At 40.3% G+C, this 19,659-nt stretch overlaps 2 protein-coding genes across 7 annotated transcripts; both read left to right on the forward strand.

Moving 5' to 3' along the window:
* Positions 1 to 289: 289 nt before the first annotated feature.
* On the forward strand, positions 290 to 17,794 carry LOC111980738 (spindlin-Z). 6 transcript variants are annotated; one of them, XM_024011671.2, is made up of 7 exons: positions 290 to 400; positions 7,521 to 7,661; positions 7,861 to 7,979; positions 8,677 to 8,722; positions 10,590 to 10,852; positions 12,665 to 12,907; positions 14,122 to 17,794. In XM_024011671.2, exons 3-7 carry the CDS (start codon positions 7,925 to 7,927, stop codon positions 14,319 to 14,321), a joined length of 807 nt encoding a protein of 268 aa, XP_023867439.1. In that variant the 5' UTR covers positions 290 to 400; positions 7,521 to 7,661; positions 7,861 to 7,924; the 3' UTR covers positions 14,322 to 17,794. The 6 variants fall into 6 exon arrangements, with proteins under 6 accessions (XP_023867439.1, XP_023867440.1, XP_023867438.1 ...); XM_024011672.2 differs by having other exon boundaries at positions 7,890 to 7,979; XM_024011670.2 differs by having other exon boundaries at positions 7,521 to 7,979.
* A 254-nt stretch (positions 17,795 to 18,048) lies between these two features.
* nxnl2 (nucleoredoxin like 2) lies at positions 18,049 to 19,653 on the forward strand. Its single transcript, XM_024010929.2, has 2 exons — positions 18,049 to 18,635; positions 19,368 to 19,653. Exons 1-2 carry the CDS (start codon positions 18,334 to 18,336, stop codon positions 19,537 to 19,539), a joined length of 474 nt encoding a protein of 157 aa, XP_023866697.1. The 5' UTR covers positions 18,049 to 18,333; the 3' UTR covers positions 19,540 to 19,653.
* Positions 19,654 to 19,659: the final 6 nt, after the last annotated feature.

The raw sequence follows: 19,659 nt of genomic DNA on the forward strand, positions 1-19,659 counted from the left end.
AAAAAATAATAGAAAAAAATGCTTTGCATAAGAATTGGTTGTCAATTAAATAATGTACTCAGAGAGCTCTCCTCTTGTCCTCAAATTGTTACCAGCCCTGTCGTAGCATAGAGATCCTATTAAATGAATAAAGTATTCTAATTCTTAATTCTGTGTCGCAGTCAAACAAATGCGCAGGCGCAGAGCTGTCGGTTCGGGAAAAGCAAAATGACTCACTATTTTGCAGGAAGACAGAATTTATTGCACCAATTATGTATCGTGCTGTAACACTTTTTGGCAGAGGAAGGGGAGGGGATGGTTTTTGGCAGTAATCAGGGTTGCAATCAAACGGATACTGACTGAGGCACAGGGGAGAAAGCGGGATAGGAAAATATCTTGCTATAATTTCACAATAAAGCGGGTAAGATATTCCGAAACACAAACAGCTATTCTCACACACAGGAAGCCAGCCACAAACAATAATTCAAAAGGTCTCTATGCGCGCGCGTAACATGACTCTTCAAAACTGGGGTGGAAAGGAGACTGGTTTGGGGCATTTGTCTTCATTTGAAAATGTGTTTCTTGTCAACCAGAGTATGGTCCCTGTTGGTTCGACTGCACCGTTTCTCTGTGGGGATAGTAAATATGGCTGACACTGACCACTAGTGTAGCTAATGTACGGTGCTGGTTGCAGACGGCATTTATCTTACATTGCAAGACATTGTGTTGTGATGTCTTCAATCGATGAAGCAATCACTTGATACAGAAGAACTGGTTACGAAGTTAACTAGCTAGGTAGCTATCTAGTTTGTTTGGTTTGTTTGTTAGCCAGCTTGCTAATATAAAGGAAAATCTGTTTCACCAACAGATTTGGCTAGACTGCTTCAGAGACTAACGTTAGATTGCCCAGCCAAAGACAAGTTGAAAACAGTGTTGTAGCTAAATGTGCAATACAACAAAAAATTGTCTTTACATAGCTAACTAAACTGATACTTACTAGTTTATAAACTGTGGTAACTTTTTGTACTTCAATGTAACTAGCTAGCTACCAAGGATTTCCGTTTGTTGTAACATAATCTGTCCAACCTAACAACTGTTAAATGATCTTGCGGCATTGTGCCGAGTTCCTCAGTCTGTGGACACAGTCCCAAGCTTCCTATCTAGCAACCAAAGCAAAGGTCACATTGACTGCACAATGTCATGAATCACGATCAACTCATCTGCCCGACAGACTATTAATTCAGTGTCAAGTGTGGTGGAGGCGGGGACTCTGACAGCTATTTATAATATGTGTTCATTTGTATCCTATATTYGATGCCAGTCTGTTGAGCATTTACAAAAGAGAAAGTAGACCAGAGGTATTCAACGGGGGGTGCACGGCACGGCCCCCTAGAGGTCGGCGAAAAAAATAAAATAATAATGATAAATATATATATATATATATTTGAATATCACTAGCAACAACAGAATAAACTAATTTTGAATTGCATACCTACAGTAGAGAATAGGGGCATACGCATGTTTTTATGATGTCAACTTTATTTCTCAACTCCTAATATTGAGCAAATTACACTCATTGGAGTCAATTACATAGACTTTGAAAAAGCACCCGCGAGTATCAGCSGCAGAAAGTAAGATGTTTTGACCAAAACATGGCTAACCTTTTGTTTAACCAGCTGAACAGCTGCTATTAGTGAAAATGTGTTTGGAGTTACTTTCTATCTTATGGCCTATGTTAGAGTTTACACTTCTTCCAATAATAATGTGGGGAGGTCAACATAATTTAAAAAAACTATCTAACATCTATTMATTTTAAAATGTTGATTACTACTCCTTGCCATTCACCCGATGATAAGACAAGATGTACAAACATTTTTTTGCTAACATAATGGGGGTCCCTGGTTYGCTGATTTGCCTGGGTGGAGGTCCCTGGGTAAGAAAAGATTGAAGACCCCTGAAGTAGACGCATTACAAGTTGATTAGGCTAATATTCCATTCCGTGTTTGGAAAATATCTGCACAAATGGATGACAGTTGGCATGAGTCCATTCATTCTGCCTTAGTCTAATCAAATATGAATTATGACAATGTGGTTTTACGTGATTGAAACTTAAATTCACTGTTGCCTTGGGTCAGGTTTTTGAAACTACTCAGGGTTGAAGGTCTGAAAGTCAGTTGCTGTCGGGCAAGTCGGGAGTCTTTTTTTGGTTGCCCGGAGATTACATGCAGAAATGCCATATACAGTGCCTTCAGAAAGTCTTCACACCCCTTAACTTTTTCAAAATGTTGTTACAGCCGGAATTTAAAATGGTTTAAATTTCGATTTTTTTTCGTCCCTGGCCTACACACAATACCCCATAATGTCAAAGTGGAATTAAGTTTTTATAATTTTTTACTAATTAATAATTTAAAAAATGAAAAGCTGGTCTTGAGTCAATAAGTATTCAACCCCTTTGTTATGGCAAGCCTAAATAAGTTCAGGAGTAAAAATGTGCTTAACAAGTCACATAATAATTTGCAATAATAGTGTTTAACATGAATTTTGAATGACTACCTCATCTCTACCCCACACATACAATTATCTGGTACCTCAGTCGAGCAGTGAACTTCAATCACAGATTCAACCACAAAGACCAGGAAGGTTTTCCAATGCCTCACAAAGAAGAYCACCTATTGGTAGATGGATTAAAAAAKAAACAGACATTGAATATCCCTTTGAGCATAGTGATGTTATTAATTACACTTTGGATGGTGTTTCAATACACCCAGTCACTCCAAAGTTACAGGCATCCTTCCTAACTAAGTTGCTGGAGAGGAAGAAAACTGCTCAGGGATTTCACCATGAGGCCAATGTGGACTTTAAAACAKTTGGAGTTAAATGGCTGTGATCAAGAGAACTGAGGATGGATCAACAACATTGTAGTTACGCCACAATACTAACCTAATTGACTGAGGGGAACCTGAAGGAAGACTGTATTTTTATATATATATATACATACACTACTGGCCAAAAGTTTTAGAACACCTACTCATTCAAGGTTTATTTTTTATTTTTTAATGTTTTCTACATTATAGAATAATAGTGAAGACATAAAATCAATGAAATAACACATGGAATCATGTAGTAACCAAAAAAGTGTTAACCTCTCTTGGGTACGTGAGACGTTAGCRTCCCACCTCTTCAACAGCCAGTGAAACTGCCGGGCGCCAAATTCCAATACAGAAATASTCATTATAAAAATTCAGAAAACAAAACATATTTTACATAGGTTTAAAGATTAACTTCTTGTGAATCCAACCACGGTGTCAGATTYTTAAAATGCTTKACGGCGAAAGCATACCWTACGWTTATTTGAGAACATAGCCCWGCAGACAAATCATTACAAACAGTAACCAGCCAAGTAGAACAGTTACACAAGTCAGAAATAGAGATACAATTAATCCCTTACCTTTGATGATCTTCATATGGTTGCACTCAGCAGACATTCATTTACTCAATAAATGTTCCTTTTGTTCGATAAAGTCTCATTATATCCAAAAACCTCAGTTTTGTTCGCGCGTTTTCTTCAGTAATCCACAGGCTCAAACGCAGTCAAAACAGGCAGACAAAAAATCCAAATTGTATCCGTAAAGTTMATCGAAAAATGTCAAACGATGTTTATATTCAATCCTCAGGTTGTTTTTAGCCTAAATAATCGATAATATTTCAACCGGACAATAACGTCGTCAATATAAAAGGTAAACAAGAAAGGCACTCTCTCGGTCGYGCGCATGAAAAAGCTCTGTGACACTTTAGGGTCCACTCATTCAGACTGCTCTTACTTCCTCATTTTTCAGAATACAAGCCTGAAACAATTTTTAAAGACTGTTGACATCTAGTGGAAGGCATAGGAACTGCAATTTGAGTCCTAAGTCAATGGATACTGTAATGGCATTGAATAGAAAACTACAAAACCAACAAAAAAACTACTTCCCGAATGGATYTTTCTCAGGTTTTTGCCTGCCAAATCAGTTCTGTTATACTCACAGACACTATTTTAAMAGTTTTCTAAAACTTTAGAGTGTTTTCTATCCAAATCTACCAGTTATATGCATATCATATATTCTGGGCCCGAGAAGCAGGCAGTTTAATTTGGGCATGCTTTTCATCCAAAATTCCGAATGCTGCCCCCTACCCTAGAGAAGTTAAGACATGAAGGTCAGTCAATACGAAAAATGTCAAGAACTTTKAAAGTTTCTTCAAGTGCAGTCGCAAAACCATCAAGCACTAAATGATGAAACCGTCACAGGAATAAGGACTGCCACAGGAATGGAAGACCCAGAGTTACCTMTGCTGCAGAGGATAAGTTGATTGGAGTTACCAGCCTCAGAAATTGCAGTCCAAATAAATGCTTCAAAGAGTTCAAGTAAGACACATCTCAACATCAACTGTTCAGAGGAGACTGTGTGAATCAAGCCTTCATGGTCGAATTGCTGGAAAGAAACCACTACTAAAGTACATCAATAATAAGAAGAGACTTGCTTGGGCCAAGAAACACGAGCAATGGACATTAGACCAGTGGAAATTTGTCCTTTGGTCTGGATTCTAAATTGGAGATTTTTGGTTCCAACCGCCGTGTCTTATCAGACGTGGTGTGGGTGAACGGATGATCTCTGCATGTGTATTTCTCAGCATGGAGGAGGAGGTGTGATGGTGTGGGGGTGCTTTGCTGRTTATGCAGTTTGTGATTTTATTTAGAATTCAAGGCACACTTAACCAGCATGGCTACCACAGCATTCTGCAACGGTACGCCTGGTTTGGGTTTAGTGGGACTATCATTTGTTTTTCAACAGGACAATGACCSAWCACACCTCTAGGCTGTGTAGGAGCTATTTTACCAAGCAGAGTGATGGAGTGATGCATCAGATGACCTGGCCTCCACAATCCCCCGACCTCAACCAAATTGAGATGGTTTGGGATGAGTCAGACCGCAGAGTGAAGGAAAAGCAGCCTACAAGTGTTCAGCATATGTGGGAACTCCTTCAAGACTGTTGGAAAAGCATTCCAGGTGAAGCTAGTTGAGAGAATGCCAAGAGTGTGCAAAGCTGTCATCAAGGCAGAGTGAAGAATCTCAAATATAAAATATATTTAGATTTTGTTTAACACTTTTTTGGTTACTACATGATTCCATATGTGTTATTTCGTAGTTTTAATGTCTTCACTATAATTCTACAATGTAGAAAATAGTAAAAATAAGTAGGTGTTCTAAAACTTTTGACCGGTAGTGTGTGTATGACCGGTAGTGTGTGTGTGTGTATATATATATTTAAACCTTTATTTTACTGGGCAACTCAATTTAGAACAAATTCTTATTTACAATGATCCCCTACCAAAAGGCAAAAAGCCTCCTGCAGGGTTGGGGACTGAGATAATAAAAAATAGGACAAAGCACACATCACAACGAGAGACACTACAACACTACATAAAGAGAGTCCTAACATGACAACACAACATGGTAGCAACACAACATGACAATAACATGGTAGCAACACATGACAATAACACGGTAGCAACACATGGAAGCAGCACAAACATTGTACAAACATTGTTAGGCAAAGACAACAGCATACTGCTTGCAACAAGTCACTAAAGTAATGCTGCAAAAAAAATTAGCAATGCAATTAACTTGATGTCCTGAATACAAAGTGTTATGATTGGGGGAAATCCAAATACAACACATYACTGAGTACCACTCTCCATATTTTCAAGCATAGTGGTGGCTGCATCATGTTATGGGTATGCATGTAGTCATTAAGTACTGGGGAGTATTTCAGGATAAAAAATACATGGATTGGAGCTTAGCACAGGCAAAATCCTAGAGGAAAATCTGGTTCAGTCTGCTTTCCACCAGACCCCTGAAGAGGAATTCACCTTTCAGCACGAAAAGAACCTAAAACACAAGGCCAAATTAACACTGGAGTTGCTTACCAATAAGACAGTGAATGTTCCTGAGTGTCAGAGTTACAGTTTTGACTTAAATCTACTTGACAATCTATGGCAAGACCTGATAATGGTTGTCTAGCAATGATCAACATCCAATTTGGCAGAGCTTGAAGAATTTGAATTGAATAATGGGCAAATGTTGCACAATCCAGGTGTGGAAAGCTCTTAGAGACTTACCTAGAAAGACTAACAGCTGTAATCGCTGCCAAAGGTGATTCTACAAACTATTGACTCTTTGGAGTGAGATATTTCTCTGTTTCAATGCCTACAATTTCTAAAAACATGTTTTCACTTTGTCATTATGAGGTATTGTGTGTAGATGGGTGAGAAAAAATATATTTAAACCATTTAGAATTCAGGCTGTAACACAACACAATGTGGAATAAGTCAAGGGGTATGAATATGTTCTGAAGGCACTGTACAGTATTGCCTGCATTTCACCCAGCATAGGAGAGGAACCAGAAAGATCAGTACTTGAGTTCTTTGTATTTAGGTTATTGTCAGTAAAAACATTTGCAGAGTAGGCTCAACATGCCCAACTGCCTTAAATGCCACACATTTTCTGTCTTTCACTTAAAAAATGTGGAGGATCGAGAAAGATCAGCTTGGCTACAGGGTCGTTCCACCTCAAAAAGCAGAAGAAAGAGGACTTCGACACCCACCATCTCAGATTGTTCCCAAATTGTTTCTGCAAATTGTTTCCTCCCCAACAACGAGTATATAGTATCAGTTCTCTGTCTGACTAGTAGTATGGAGCTGCGGCTCAGAGGATTGTTTCTTCATCCTATGTAATGTATGCTCAGTGAATTTGGTAATGTTTTTTTTCCCCTGTTCAGAGAGATTAATAATTGAAGCTGTTAGGTTTATGTCCCATCCTACATCCTGATATTACCAGGTTCTGACCTCTAGATGGGGCTGTTCATGCTACAGATTTAACCTAATGTAGACCTATTCCATTGCTTAGACAAATAAATAACGCTTTTAGATGGAGATCCTCCATTGAGCGTGCTTTTTAGTCCAGGAGTAAGTATAACAGCCCTCAGTGTCCACTATAAACAGATGGCAGATGTGGCATTATTGATCTGGTGGTTTGTGAAAAGGCTTGTGTTGTGAGCGGTTTTACAGGAATCAGTCCGGATAGTCACGCTGCTGATTTGATTCTCATGTTGGCCTAAAACAAGACTGCAACATATGAATGGGTTGTTGTATATAGGCCTAGTCTGCATAGCATAGAATTATAATTATTCATGAATCAATTCTATTCATGATTTAATGTTCCATGACTGATTCATGAATCATTCTAATTCTATGAGTAGAACTGACAGGACAGGACTAGTTTAATCCTGACATTCCCACACAAGTGGGATGGAAGGGGTTCCTTTATCATTTTTTCCATTTTGATGTTTTAGCCCAAATGTTTGGGGAGCCTGCTTTGGTGTGAAATAGGCTAGGTAAACAAACACAAAGCTTTCCCATTTTTTCTTAGATTAAGCGCAAAATTCGACATTAAAGTGACTGAATATCTTCACATGTATATCAGCATTTCTTTTGGTTTGCAGGTCTACCCAGAGTCCTGATGTGATCATCATCCCTGAACAGAAACATTGGCCTGCCCCGAAGTCAGTCCTCAACCAACTGTGGACAATCTGGATTGGATATCAAAGATATTCCGTCCTTATCCCCGTTATCTGCCTGCACTGGTAGACACTTTCTTTTTTCCCTCCCCGCCTGTTTCCATTTTCTGAATTGGTTGCCATATATAGATTTTCACTTTCTGACTTGTTACCTTCCTCTGACTGGACTCTTCTATTCAGATGTATTCCCTGGCTATCGTCCATCTCACTGGGCTATAACATATATCATTAATGTTTTCATTACGTTGGCATTTTTACACCCCAGACCTGGTACCATAGATATTTTCACCCTAGTCTGGCAGCTAGACTGCTCCACTATACCCTGATGAATGAAGACCCCATTCGGGAAGAGTGCGCCCGGCCAGAGATCCAGAGCCGATGCAGGTTAGTTTGGCTTTAAAGGGATAGTACACCTACATTTGAAAATTACATATTGGTTTCCGTACACTGTAAGCAGTCTATGGACGATGTATGACAGCAATCCATGCTTTGGTTTAGTTTCCCTGGCACTGTTTCCAGATGCTGACATTTGAGCATTTGTGGTACAAATCCCATTTGCGTTCTTTATAGATGTGTTGTCGGCATCCCAAATGGCACCCTTTTTCCTTTATTACTCACTTGCTTACTTAATTAGTCCCATCGCTCCTTTGGGCTCATAGGCCATCGACGATCCTCTCCAGCTCGTTCAACCCCGTGCCGATTCTCTTGGTGAGGGCATCCTCTTTTCCTTTTGGCTTGCTGGTTCCAGGATAGAGCTTGCCTGGTGATGTTGGAAACACCTGGAGGACACCTATTCCCTTTATAGTGCACAACTTTTGTTTCCTTTTATAGTGCACTTCTTTGGACCAGGGCCTTTAGAGGCTCTGGTCAAACGTAGTGCTCTAATTGGCCTATAGGGAATAGGCTGCCATTTGGGGACACAGCCTTTGTTGTTTGCTCTTGTTATCTTCAGGTGACGCGTTTAATCCGGTACATTTGGCCTACTGATAAGAGTAGAGTAGCTACTGAATACATTCACTACAGTCATTTGCACTAGAAGACCGTTTGTGATGTTTTTTTTGTGATGTTTTTTTTATCTAAGGACACACAGGTGTTTCTTCAAACATGAAGAAAAAGGACTCCCACAAGTAAGCCAGGAATCCTTATGCACTGTACTTACCTTAGCTTTGTGATTGTGCCAATGTAGGCATTCAACTGTTCTAAATGTATACATGTTGTGTAGTAGTATTACTTTAAAGCTGGTTTCAGGCTAGGCTAAAACCATCTGCTGTCTGCTTAGTTTTTCCCAGGTAGAGAACATCAGTTGTGCTTGCTAAGATAAGTAAATGATTAAGTCTAGTAGTGCCATGCTGAATACCTGATATCAGATACTGGTCTTAAGTGACCTGCTGAAGTTAGTACAGGGTTAGTAGCAGCTGTGTAGGAACACTACCATGGTCAGGGTTAGTATCAACTGTCTAGGGACACTACCATGGTCAGGGCTATATTCACACTTGAAAGAACACAATCTTTAAAGGACTCCTGTAGACAGGTCAAGGGAAGGAAAGAAAGCAGATCTTGCCTGTAATACATTGCTATGGCCTACATACACCACATGACCAAAAGTATGTGGACACATGCTTGTTGAACATCTCATTCCAAAGTCATGGGCATTAATATGGAGTTGGTACCCCCTTTGCTGCTATAACAGCCTCCACTCTTCTGGGAAGGCTTTCTACTAGATGTTGGAACATTGCTGCGGCGACTTGCTTCCATTCAGCCACAAGCATTAGTGAGGTTGGGCACTGATGTTGGGCGATTAGGCCTGGCTTGCAGTCGGCATTCCAATTCATCCCAAAGGTGTTCGATGGGGTTTAGGTCAGGGCCCTGTGCAGGCCAGTCAAGTTCTTCCACACCGATCTCGACAAACCATTTCTGTATGGACCTCACTTTGTGCACAGGGGCATTGTCATGCTGAAACAGGAAAGGGCCTTCCCCAAACTGTTGCCACTAAGTTGGAAGCACAGAATTGTCTAGAATGTCATTGTATGCTGTAGCGTTAAGATTTTACTTCACTAGAACTCTAAGGGGCCTAGAACTCTAAGGGGCCTAGACCAAGACCAATATTCCTCCTCCACCAAACTTTACAGTTGGCACTATGCATTCAGGCAGGTAGTGCTCTCCTGGCATTCGCCAAACCCAGATTCGTCCGTCAGACTACCAGATGGTGAAGCGTGATTCATCACTCCAGAGAACAAGTTTCCACTGCTCCAGAGTCCAATTCCGGCAAGCTTTATACCACTCCAGCTGACGCTTGACATTGCGCATGGCGGTCTTAGGCTTGTGTGTGGCTGCTTGGCCATGGAAACCCATTTCATGAAGCTCCAGACGAACAGTTCTTGTGCTGACGTTGCTTCCAGAGGCAGTTTGGAACTCGGTAGTGAGTGTTGCAACCGAGGACAGACCTTTTTTATGCGCTACGTGCTTTAACATTCGGTGGTCCTGTTCTGTGAGCTTGTGTGGCCTACCACTTCGCGGCTGAGCCGTTGTTGCTCCTAGACGTTTCTACTTCACAATAACAGCACTTACAGTTGACCAGGGCAGCTCTAGCAGGGAAGAAATTTGTTGAACTGACTTGTTGGGAAGGTGATATCCTATGACAGTGCCACGTTGAAAGTCACTGAGCTCTTCAGTTAGGCCATTCTACTGCCAATGTTTTCCTATGAAGATTGCATGTCTGTGTGCTCGATTTTATACAGCAACGGGTGTGGCTGAAATAGTCAAATCCACTAATTTGAAGGAGTGTCCACATACTTTTGTTTATATAGTGTATTTAATTATTTAAATATTGTATTCCATTTGATATACTGTAATACCAAACTTATCTAGAAGCTACTGTACTGTGAAGGACTGACAGCCAGTTATCAAAGGTTTTCCCCCTTCTTTTCATTGGCTATGTGGATATTTGTTTCCCCAATCCCTCTCTTCTCATTGGCTGAAATCTGAAACGTACAGGAAACACAAGAACAGCATGGGCCCCAACAAGGTGGTGTCGTCGTCTGCGCCGCGCCGGAACATGGTGGGCTGTCGTATCCAGCACATCTGGAAGGAGGGGAGCACTGCGTCTCAGTCGCTGTGGAAAGGCATGGTGCTGGACCAGGTGCCCGTCAACCCCTCGCTTTACCTCATCAAGTACGACGGCTTTGACTGTGTCTACGGCCTGGAGCTATATAAAGATGAGAGGGTGCAGGGACTTGAGGTGCTCCCTGACCGTCAAGGTATGGCCTTGGTCTATTGTCCATTCGGACAGTATTCAGACCCTTTGACTTTTTCCACATTTTGTATAATTACAGCCTTTTTCTAAAATTGATTTTTTTTAAATTCTCTCATCAATCTACACACAATACCCCATAATGACAAAGCAAAAACAGGTTTTTAGACATTTTTGCAAATTTGTAAAAAAAAATATATATATCACATTTACATAAGTATTCAGACCCTTTACTTAGTACTTTGTTGAAGCTCCTTTGGCAGCGATTGCAGCCTCGAGCCTCAAGCATTTCGCTACACTCGCAATAACATCTGCTAACCATGTGTATGTGACCAATAAAATTTGATTTGATTTGAGTCTTCTTGGGTATGATGCTACAAGCTAGGCACACCTGTATTTTGGGAGTTTCACCCATTCTTCTCTACAGAACCTATGAAGCTCTGTCAGGTTGGATGGGGAGCGTCGCTGCACAGCTATTTTCAGGTCTCTCTCGACTCTGGCTGGGCCACTCAAGGACATTCAGAGACTTGTCCCGAAGCCACTCCTGCATTGTCTTGGCTGTATGCTTAGGGTCGTTGTCCTGTTGGAAGGTGAACCTTCGCCCCAGTCTTARGTCCTGAGTGCCCTGGGGCAGGTTTTCATCAAGGGTCTCTCTGTACTTTGCTACGTTCATCTTTCCCTCGATCCTGACTAGTCTCCCAGTCCCTGGCGCTGAAAAACATCTACACAGCATGATGCTGCCACCACCATGCTTCACCATAGGGATTGTGCCAGGTTTCCTCCAGATGTGACGCTTGGCATTCAGGCCAAATGAAACCAATATTGGTTTCATCAGACCAGAGAATCTTGTCTGAGAGTCCTTTAAGTGCCTTTTGGCAAACTCCAAGCGGACTGGCATGTGCATTTTACTGTGGAGTGGCTTTCGTCTGGCCACTCTACCATAAAGGCCTGATTGGTGTAGTGCTGCAGAGATGGTTGTCCTTCTGGAAGGTTATCCCATCTCCACAGAGGAACTCTGTAGCTCTGTCAGAGTGACAATTGGGTTCTTGGTCACCTCCCTGACCTCCCAAAGTTTGGCCAGGTGGCCAGCTCTAGGAAGAATCTTGGTGGTTACAAACTTCTTCCATTTCAGAATGATTGAGGTCACTGTGTTCTTGGGGACTTTCAACTCTGCAGAAATGTTTTGGTACCCTTCCCCAGATCTGTACCTCGACACAGTTCTGTCTCGGAGCTCTACGGACAATTCCTTCGACCTCATAGCTTGGTTTTTGCTCTGACGTGCACTGTCAACTGTGGTACCTTTATATAGAAAGGTGTGTGCCTTTCCAAATTATGTCCAATCAATTGAATTTACTACAGGTGTACTCCAATCCAGTTGTAGAAACATCTCAGGGATGATCAATGGAAACAGGATGCACCTGAGCTCAATTTCGGGTCTCATAGCAAAGGTTCTCATTTTGGGTTATTGTGTGTAGATTGATAGGGGGAAAATGTTTTATCAATTTTAGAATAAGGCTGTAACTTAACAAAATGTGGAAAAAGTCGAGGGATCTGAATACTTTCCAAATGCACTGCATGTATATACAGCGTCAACATTGTTCTCTCGACATATTGATTTACTGACTAGTGATCACACAATGCGGATAAACCACTATCATAGACTAGCTTCTTTTTGTGCTGTAATGGTCTTCTATGTTCATAGGTGAATGTCTCTAAGATTTGTCCAAGCTAGAAATATGAATTGTAATTGAAGGGATTGTTGCCATCACTTACCAACCATATACTCTCCCTGTTCCATATTTTTGTTGACCTGTTACAGCCTCCACGCGCGCCAGCGACGTCAACCTGGCCGACACGATGATAGGGAAGGCTGTAGAGCATATGTTTGAGACGGAGGACGGGACTAAAGACGAGTGGAGGGGCATGGTTCTGGCACGAGCCCCCATCATGAACACCTGGTTCTTCATCACCTACGAGAAAGACCCCGTTCTGTACATGTACCAGCTCCTAGACGACTACAAGGAGGGAGACCTGAGGATCATGCCTGACTCCAGTGAGTACGGTAAAACTATGTGAAAATGTTTAAAATACTAAGCAGTGTAGACCAAATCCCAATGTGAAAATGTATAAAATACTAAGCAGTGTAGACCAAATCCCAATGGCGAAATGTAAAAAAAATAAAATACTAAGCAGTGTAGACCAAATCCCAATGTGAAAATGTTTAAAATACTAAGCAGTGTAGACCAAATCCCAATGTGAAAATGTTTAAAATACTTAACTTACTTAAGTTGGACCCCAGGACGAGTAGCTGCTGCTTTTGCAACAGCTAATGGGGATCCTAATAAAATACCAAATCCCAATGTGAAAATCATCTGGAAATGCAGATTAGAGACTCCGTCTTTCCGTAGCCTATTCAAAATAGATTTTTAATTTGAAGCTTGCTGCTGGTCAAACCTTTGAGTCTAAGTACATTTTTATCAAATCAGTTAAATAGGCAAAATGTTGATGTTGCACAGTGTAGTGCACACAGTAAAATAATACTGAATATTAGGTAGAATTATGTGCTGCTCTCAGATTGACAGGCTAACATCACATTCAAATATTCTCCTTCAACGGAAATAAAGAAAACATTTCAGAGAACCTCATAACATTCTCCATCTACCAATAGTGATGCCATTATGAAAATACTAAGCTGTAGACCAGACAAATTCATTATCTTAGATACAACAGAAAACTCACGTGTGAAACTTCACTGCCAGACAAGTCAAAACAATTTTCTTATCTTTCGGATCCATTTGGGTCCGATACAGACCCAATTGTACTTGGACCCGGCCCTCTCTCATCTCTGACATGTTTCGGGTCGGATTTGGTACACTTCGAATCCAAATCGGGTATGGAATTGACTTTCAAAGAAATTAACGGGTCCTGTTAGGGACAGGTGGGAAGTTTGCAGGTCCAATTCTCTCAGGATGGTGAGGCTTCTCTTAATAATGACAATAGCCTACTCTTTGATGTTCTCCCTTAATGATTAAAGCTATCATCATTGTTATGGTAAACTTACTTTACGTAGTCCTTTTTATTCCTATGGGGAACAAACTATAAAGGTCCACCAGTTCTTCTACTAGTCTAGGGATTAATTTAACCTGACATTGACAGGCCACAATAAACCTGTTTCTGTGTTGTCTCTGCCTGTTGATTTGATCTCAATTGGACTAACCTGGTTAAATAAAGGTTAATTAATTAATTGGTAAACTTATGTGTTTTCTTCTCTCCCAGATGACACTCCGCCTGCAGAGCGGGAGCCAGGGGAGGTAGTGGACAGTCTGGTGGGGAAACAGGTGGAGTACGCTAAAGAGGACGGTTCCAAACGAACTGGCATGGTTATCCACCAGGTGGATGCCAAACCCTCAGTCTACTTCATCAAGTTCGATGACGACTTCCACATCTACGTCTACGACCTTGTCAAGACCTCCTAAGGCAACCTTTTACCCTTTGACCTTTTCACACTACTGAGCCGAATCGAGCTGTACTGGGCTGGCCTGGTTACACGTACATCCACCATAGCTGAAAAGACTATGCAAAGATATTTTAGAGGTGGTACAGTTTGGTTCAGGTCGGCACGGTAGTGTGAAAAGGGCACTGGGTCGCTGGGCCTAGAGGACAGGAGGTCTGTCTGGGGAGTTAATGATGGATGCAGGAAAGACGATGGTCACCACATGGAACCTTACCTTATCCACCAACTTTTCTTAAATATATCTCGAACGTTTCGTGCAACAGCTTCTTTGAGATGCGACAGACGGACAGCTGGATTGGATATTTCACTGAAGCCTTTGGATTGCTACTAAAGCATCTAGTGTTCTAGAATCTAATCAGAAGAGGGGGGGGGTCACTGTGCAACTGAGTTATTGGCCACTTGTTGTCTGAGAAGACTATTTGTTTCTGCAACTGGCTATCCCCTATCAGAGTAAAGATCTTAAGGATTTGTTACATAGATCCCTTTGTAAGGGGAGGGACGTGAAAAAGATATCAGCGTTATTTGAACACTGCAAATTAAGTGCGACCTTTAAAGTTAATTACTATCTGGGTTTGTGTCCATCTCAGAGAATTGTTCAATCCTTGACTATGATTATATTTGTTTGTTTATAATGTTAAAAGATACACGACAACATATGCAGTGAGCAAAGGCATTTGTTGAGGGACATGACCATTGTTTTAATTGAAATGTTTCTTTGTTTTTTTTCCAATAACTTGTTCATGTATATTCATATATAATGATAGTTAAATACTGATGCCGATATTTGCAGTTTTATCGTAAGCACTAATTTCAAAGAATCTACTCAGAAAACATTTACGCAGTTGTCTTTATAAGTTTTGCCTTTAATAATAATTATATGTTGATCATCTCAACAAACACTATTCAGAATGGTTGACCAGTGAGAACGTTAATCTGTAGTCCTGAGACTGAGTTTGTTCATTAGGCCTTGCCAAAGCCCTCGACCCTTATCATTCATTATCCAATCATAATAACAGCAATAATTATTATAATTATTCAGATAATACTTATGTTTGTTATTATCGTTCCTGTAGTTATATGTTTACCTTTTGGGGGGGGGATCAAGCATAGTTTCTATTTTTCATTGTTATACGTTATTTAGAGACATCTTCTTCACCTCTGTCTTTGTGTTAAACAGACTTTCTGTTTAATTGGCATAGTAACCTTTTAGTAAACTGTTTTATCAAGCCTTTAAAAAAAATAAAGACAGTATGGTGAAAGCACTGCAAAGTAAGTAAAGTATTTGGAAACTAAAACTCCACACCAGCTCCTCAAACGTGTTCTAAATTCAGCAGTACCACTACAACAATACTAAAGTGTTTCTAAAATCTTCACACAACTGTTAATTCACAACAAGTATTCAAAACTTTAAATGCAACACCCACTTTATAGAGTGCATGTTATATTGTACTCAAGGAAAGGTTACTAGACTCAATTAGATTTTTATTTGCCTTATTTTGTTGAAATGAGCTGTTTCCCGCCATTATTTAAAGCCTATAATAATGTAGTTGAAATGTGATAGCCGTTTCTGTCTTTCTCTGTGTGGGCGGGTGTGTGACAAAACAACATTCACCAGATGCCCCTAGTAGGCCCCTTTGGAATGTTACAATGGTTGTCAGAGAAACAGTGGGCTCCTGAGCACTCTAGAACCTCTGACATACAGATGTTGTTAATTACTGTAGTAACGTTTAGTGTTCATGTGACTGTAACCCCCCCTCTACACTCCTCTGCCTTACTACTCTTTCTCCATGCCCTTCTTGACCTTTAGCAGTCCCAGTCTCTGAAGAGGTAGTATAGTACTGATATTTTCATTAGCCTGTGTAGTAACAGAACAGATGTGCCGTTGTGACTGATTTGCGATTAGATAAACCACTGCATCTTCAGCTGAAGTGCCTGCAGAGACATATAAAGCCCATTAGTTCTTTTTTTWAAAACATTTTATAACTGTTTTTCTTTCTTTGATGACTGTATGGCTGAATGGTAGCTTTAGAAATAAAACCTGAGAGATTATGTGTATCGGTTATAATGAGGCTCATAATTCGAAGACCCCATAAGGTACCGTATAAACCTCTCTGTATCTAAGAAGATAAACACAAGTATCTTATGTATCCTGTTGTATTCCAAACCGCAAACTGACTTGTGTTTTATGCAAGATGTCACCTTCAGGAAAATAATTGAAAGTGTTTGATGGATTGGCATCTCACACTGTGTTTGATGTTGGTTCATTTTGGGATAAAATAAAAATAAAAGAGAATATGAAAATAGTCCATTATTTTTGCATGAGTAGCGGAGACAGTAGAACTGTAAGTGGAAGTTAGTGTGAGATACACACAAGCATCTGTCATTTTTAACTTTTTCTATGAGGTTATCTTCATTGTGTTACCTGTTGTGACGCTCCCTTTTTTATTTTCCTGTTTTGCATTTCTAAAGAAAAGAAAAGAAATTTTTTGTATTACATTTTTTATTCTGCTCTGCTATAGGATGAAACTCACTGAAACTCACAAAAATGAAACTCACAAAAATATTTACGGACAACATCTGTATTGTATGTGAAAGATATGATCCCTCAAATGCTGTGTAACACTGGCATTATGTGGCCTTTCTATTGGCCCCTCATACAGCCCGTATGAGGGGCCAACAGAAAGGCCACATAATGCCAGTGTTACACAGCATTTGAGGGATCATATCTTTCACATACAATACAGATGTTGTCCGTAAATATTTTTTATATGTATCTCTTTTGAGTGGCACAAGGAAAACATGAACTCAAAGAAAAAGGCCTTATAAAATTGGTAGGGGGATGTTTATACAGCATATATATATATAGAGAGAGAGATAGAGAAAGAGAGATATGTATATGTGTGTGTGTGTATATATATATATGTATGTGTGTGTATATATACATATGTATGTGTGTGTGTGTATATATATATATATATATGTGTGTGTGTATGTATGGGGTGTAAGTATATGCATGTGTGTGGGTGTGTAAGGTAGGTAGCACATCTTAGTTACATATCAGAAGAATAAACAATGTACATAGACACTTTAAAGAGAAAACATCATTAGGGTTTTCATTACTCAAAGTTACTCTTAAATCAGTTTAAAATAAGATTGAAAACTATGACTTACTGTATTAAGGTCCCTTTTAGATGCTGTTGCTCTTTCCTAACTTGTAAAATACAGTGTATAGTTGATTCTTCATGTTTGTTGGCGTCTACTTCAATGGCTTCTATTTGAACTGGTAATTTGTTATAACTCTGAACAATGTAGAGAGTTAATTTGATTTGCTTTAGGGKTATAAGCATTTAAAAACATGTTACTTAAATCTGTAATTTTTATAATTGTTACGTAAGTATCCTTATAACATTTGAAAAAATAAAAACGTGATGTGAGGTTGTGTGGTGGTTTCTTTCCTTATGTTTTTTCTGCTTTTAAAGATGCCAGACTTAAGTATTTCTCGTACAGAAGATCACTCCCCTCAAACAAATGTATTCGTCACATACACAGTGTTCAGCAGGTATAAAGACATGAGGCTATATATGCATTGTCTAAATATTACTGATTGTACCTTTAAATAGTTACGTAGAGGACTTAGGACACTGATTGGCCACGTGAGATGTCAATCAAACTGGCAGTTTGTTTTAGCAAACCAACAGTAACCAGCTCTACAGCCGACACATTTCGTTATGACCAAGTTATGACCGTTTGTAAGGTGTTAGTTACTATCTATATAGTGATTGAAGAATGAAAATGATGACCGTTTTGCACTTCTACGAGTGATTTCACGTCTTGGTTAGTAACGGTTCACCGCGAGCAACTGCTACAACTGTAACCGTCCTAAACTGGTTTTGACAACAATTGCCTAGGTCGTTAGTGCTGCGCGTCGCTGTCCCAAATAAAAATATATATGACTATAATGGTTCGATTCGACCATGGTGGAGGTTTTTGTGTGGAAAACTCTGCTCAATAAAGAAGGGGATCTTATTGATCCAGAAGAAACTCTCAGGAATAAAGTAGTAGGACTATATTTTTCTGCCGGCTGGTGCCCACCTTGTCGAGATTTCACCCCTATTCTATGCGATTTTTACACGGAACTTGTCGAGGAGAGCGAGCCACCTGCACAGTTCGAAATAGTTTTCATATCTTCTGACAAGTCAAGTGATGATATGGTGGAATATTATCATGACATGCACGGGGACTGGCTGGCCCTGCCATGGACGGATCAATACAAACAGTAAATTCTTAGGACTTTTTGTAGCCTATTCCTATTTGAGTTATTGTAAATAGCCTAGTGACACAAACATTTCTACATACATTATGGCTGAACTGATCGTATATTCTTTTCCCCACGGTTTGTATCCTATCCCATAGCACAGCAGGCTAACTGTAGGCTACGGGCTTTTTAAAAGGTTTATGGGTCACCCTTTGAGGGATTAGGTTTAAAAATAGGGCAAGGTCTCTACGAGCCTGATTAGACAAAGTGATTGGAACTCTGCAAGGCTAGTCTACTGTATGCTCTGACMCATTGGGACCTGTATTTTATGTTGTAGCACAGTGGTTCCCAACCTTTTTCGGTTACTGTACGACCAACTGAATTTTGCTCTGCCCGGAAGTACCCCCTCGTGTGCATTTTACCAGTAGGCCTATGGTCTCATGAGTCTTCTCAAGTACCCCATGTGGATAGGCCAAGTACCCCMAGGTCCTAGAACCCCTGGTTGGGAACCACTGTTGTAGAACATGTGTTTTGAAATTGTTATTCTCACCCATTTGATTGATAATTGGCCYATCAATTATGAGAAACGTGTGTAGCTATCCTGCAACATCCCTCTCATAATTGGTTTCTGTGACTGACACAATCCTTTGTGGCTTCATAAAAAGTGAATGTGTTATTTTTGCCTGGTATGAGCCATGTGGTTGGTGATAAAGACCTGATTGTGCTCTGTGCTGTTCCACTTTCCCTTCCCAGTGATCTCAAGAACAGGTACAAAATCACAGCAGTCCCCAAGCTGGTTATTGTGAAGGAGAATGGAGACGTGATCACAGACAAAGGCAGGAAACAGATCCGGGACCAGGGCCTGGCCTGCTTCAGGAGCTGGCTCGGGGTGGCCGAAGTCTTCCAGAACTTTAAAGCTTCCTAGACATTCTAAAATACATAATTCTACATTCTAGAGCATCTTCCTGCTCCTAACCCATAAAGACTGTTCTTATCTAGCTGTCTATTCTAAACTTCTGCACTATAACGCAATACTGTCTATATT

This window comes from Salvelinus sp. IW2-2015, linkage group LG20, assembly GCF_002910315.2.
Source record: "Salvelinus sp. IW2-2015 linkage group LG20, ASM291031v2, whole genome shotgun sequence".
Classification (NCBI taxonomy): domain Eukaryota; kingdom Metazoa; phylum Chordata; class Actinopteri; order Salmoniformes; family Salmonidae; genus Salvelinus; species Salvelinus sp. IW2-2015.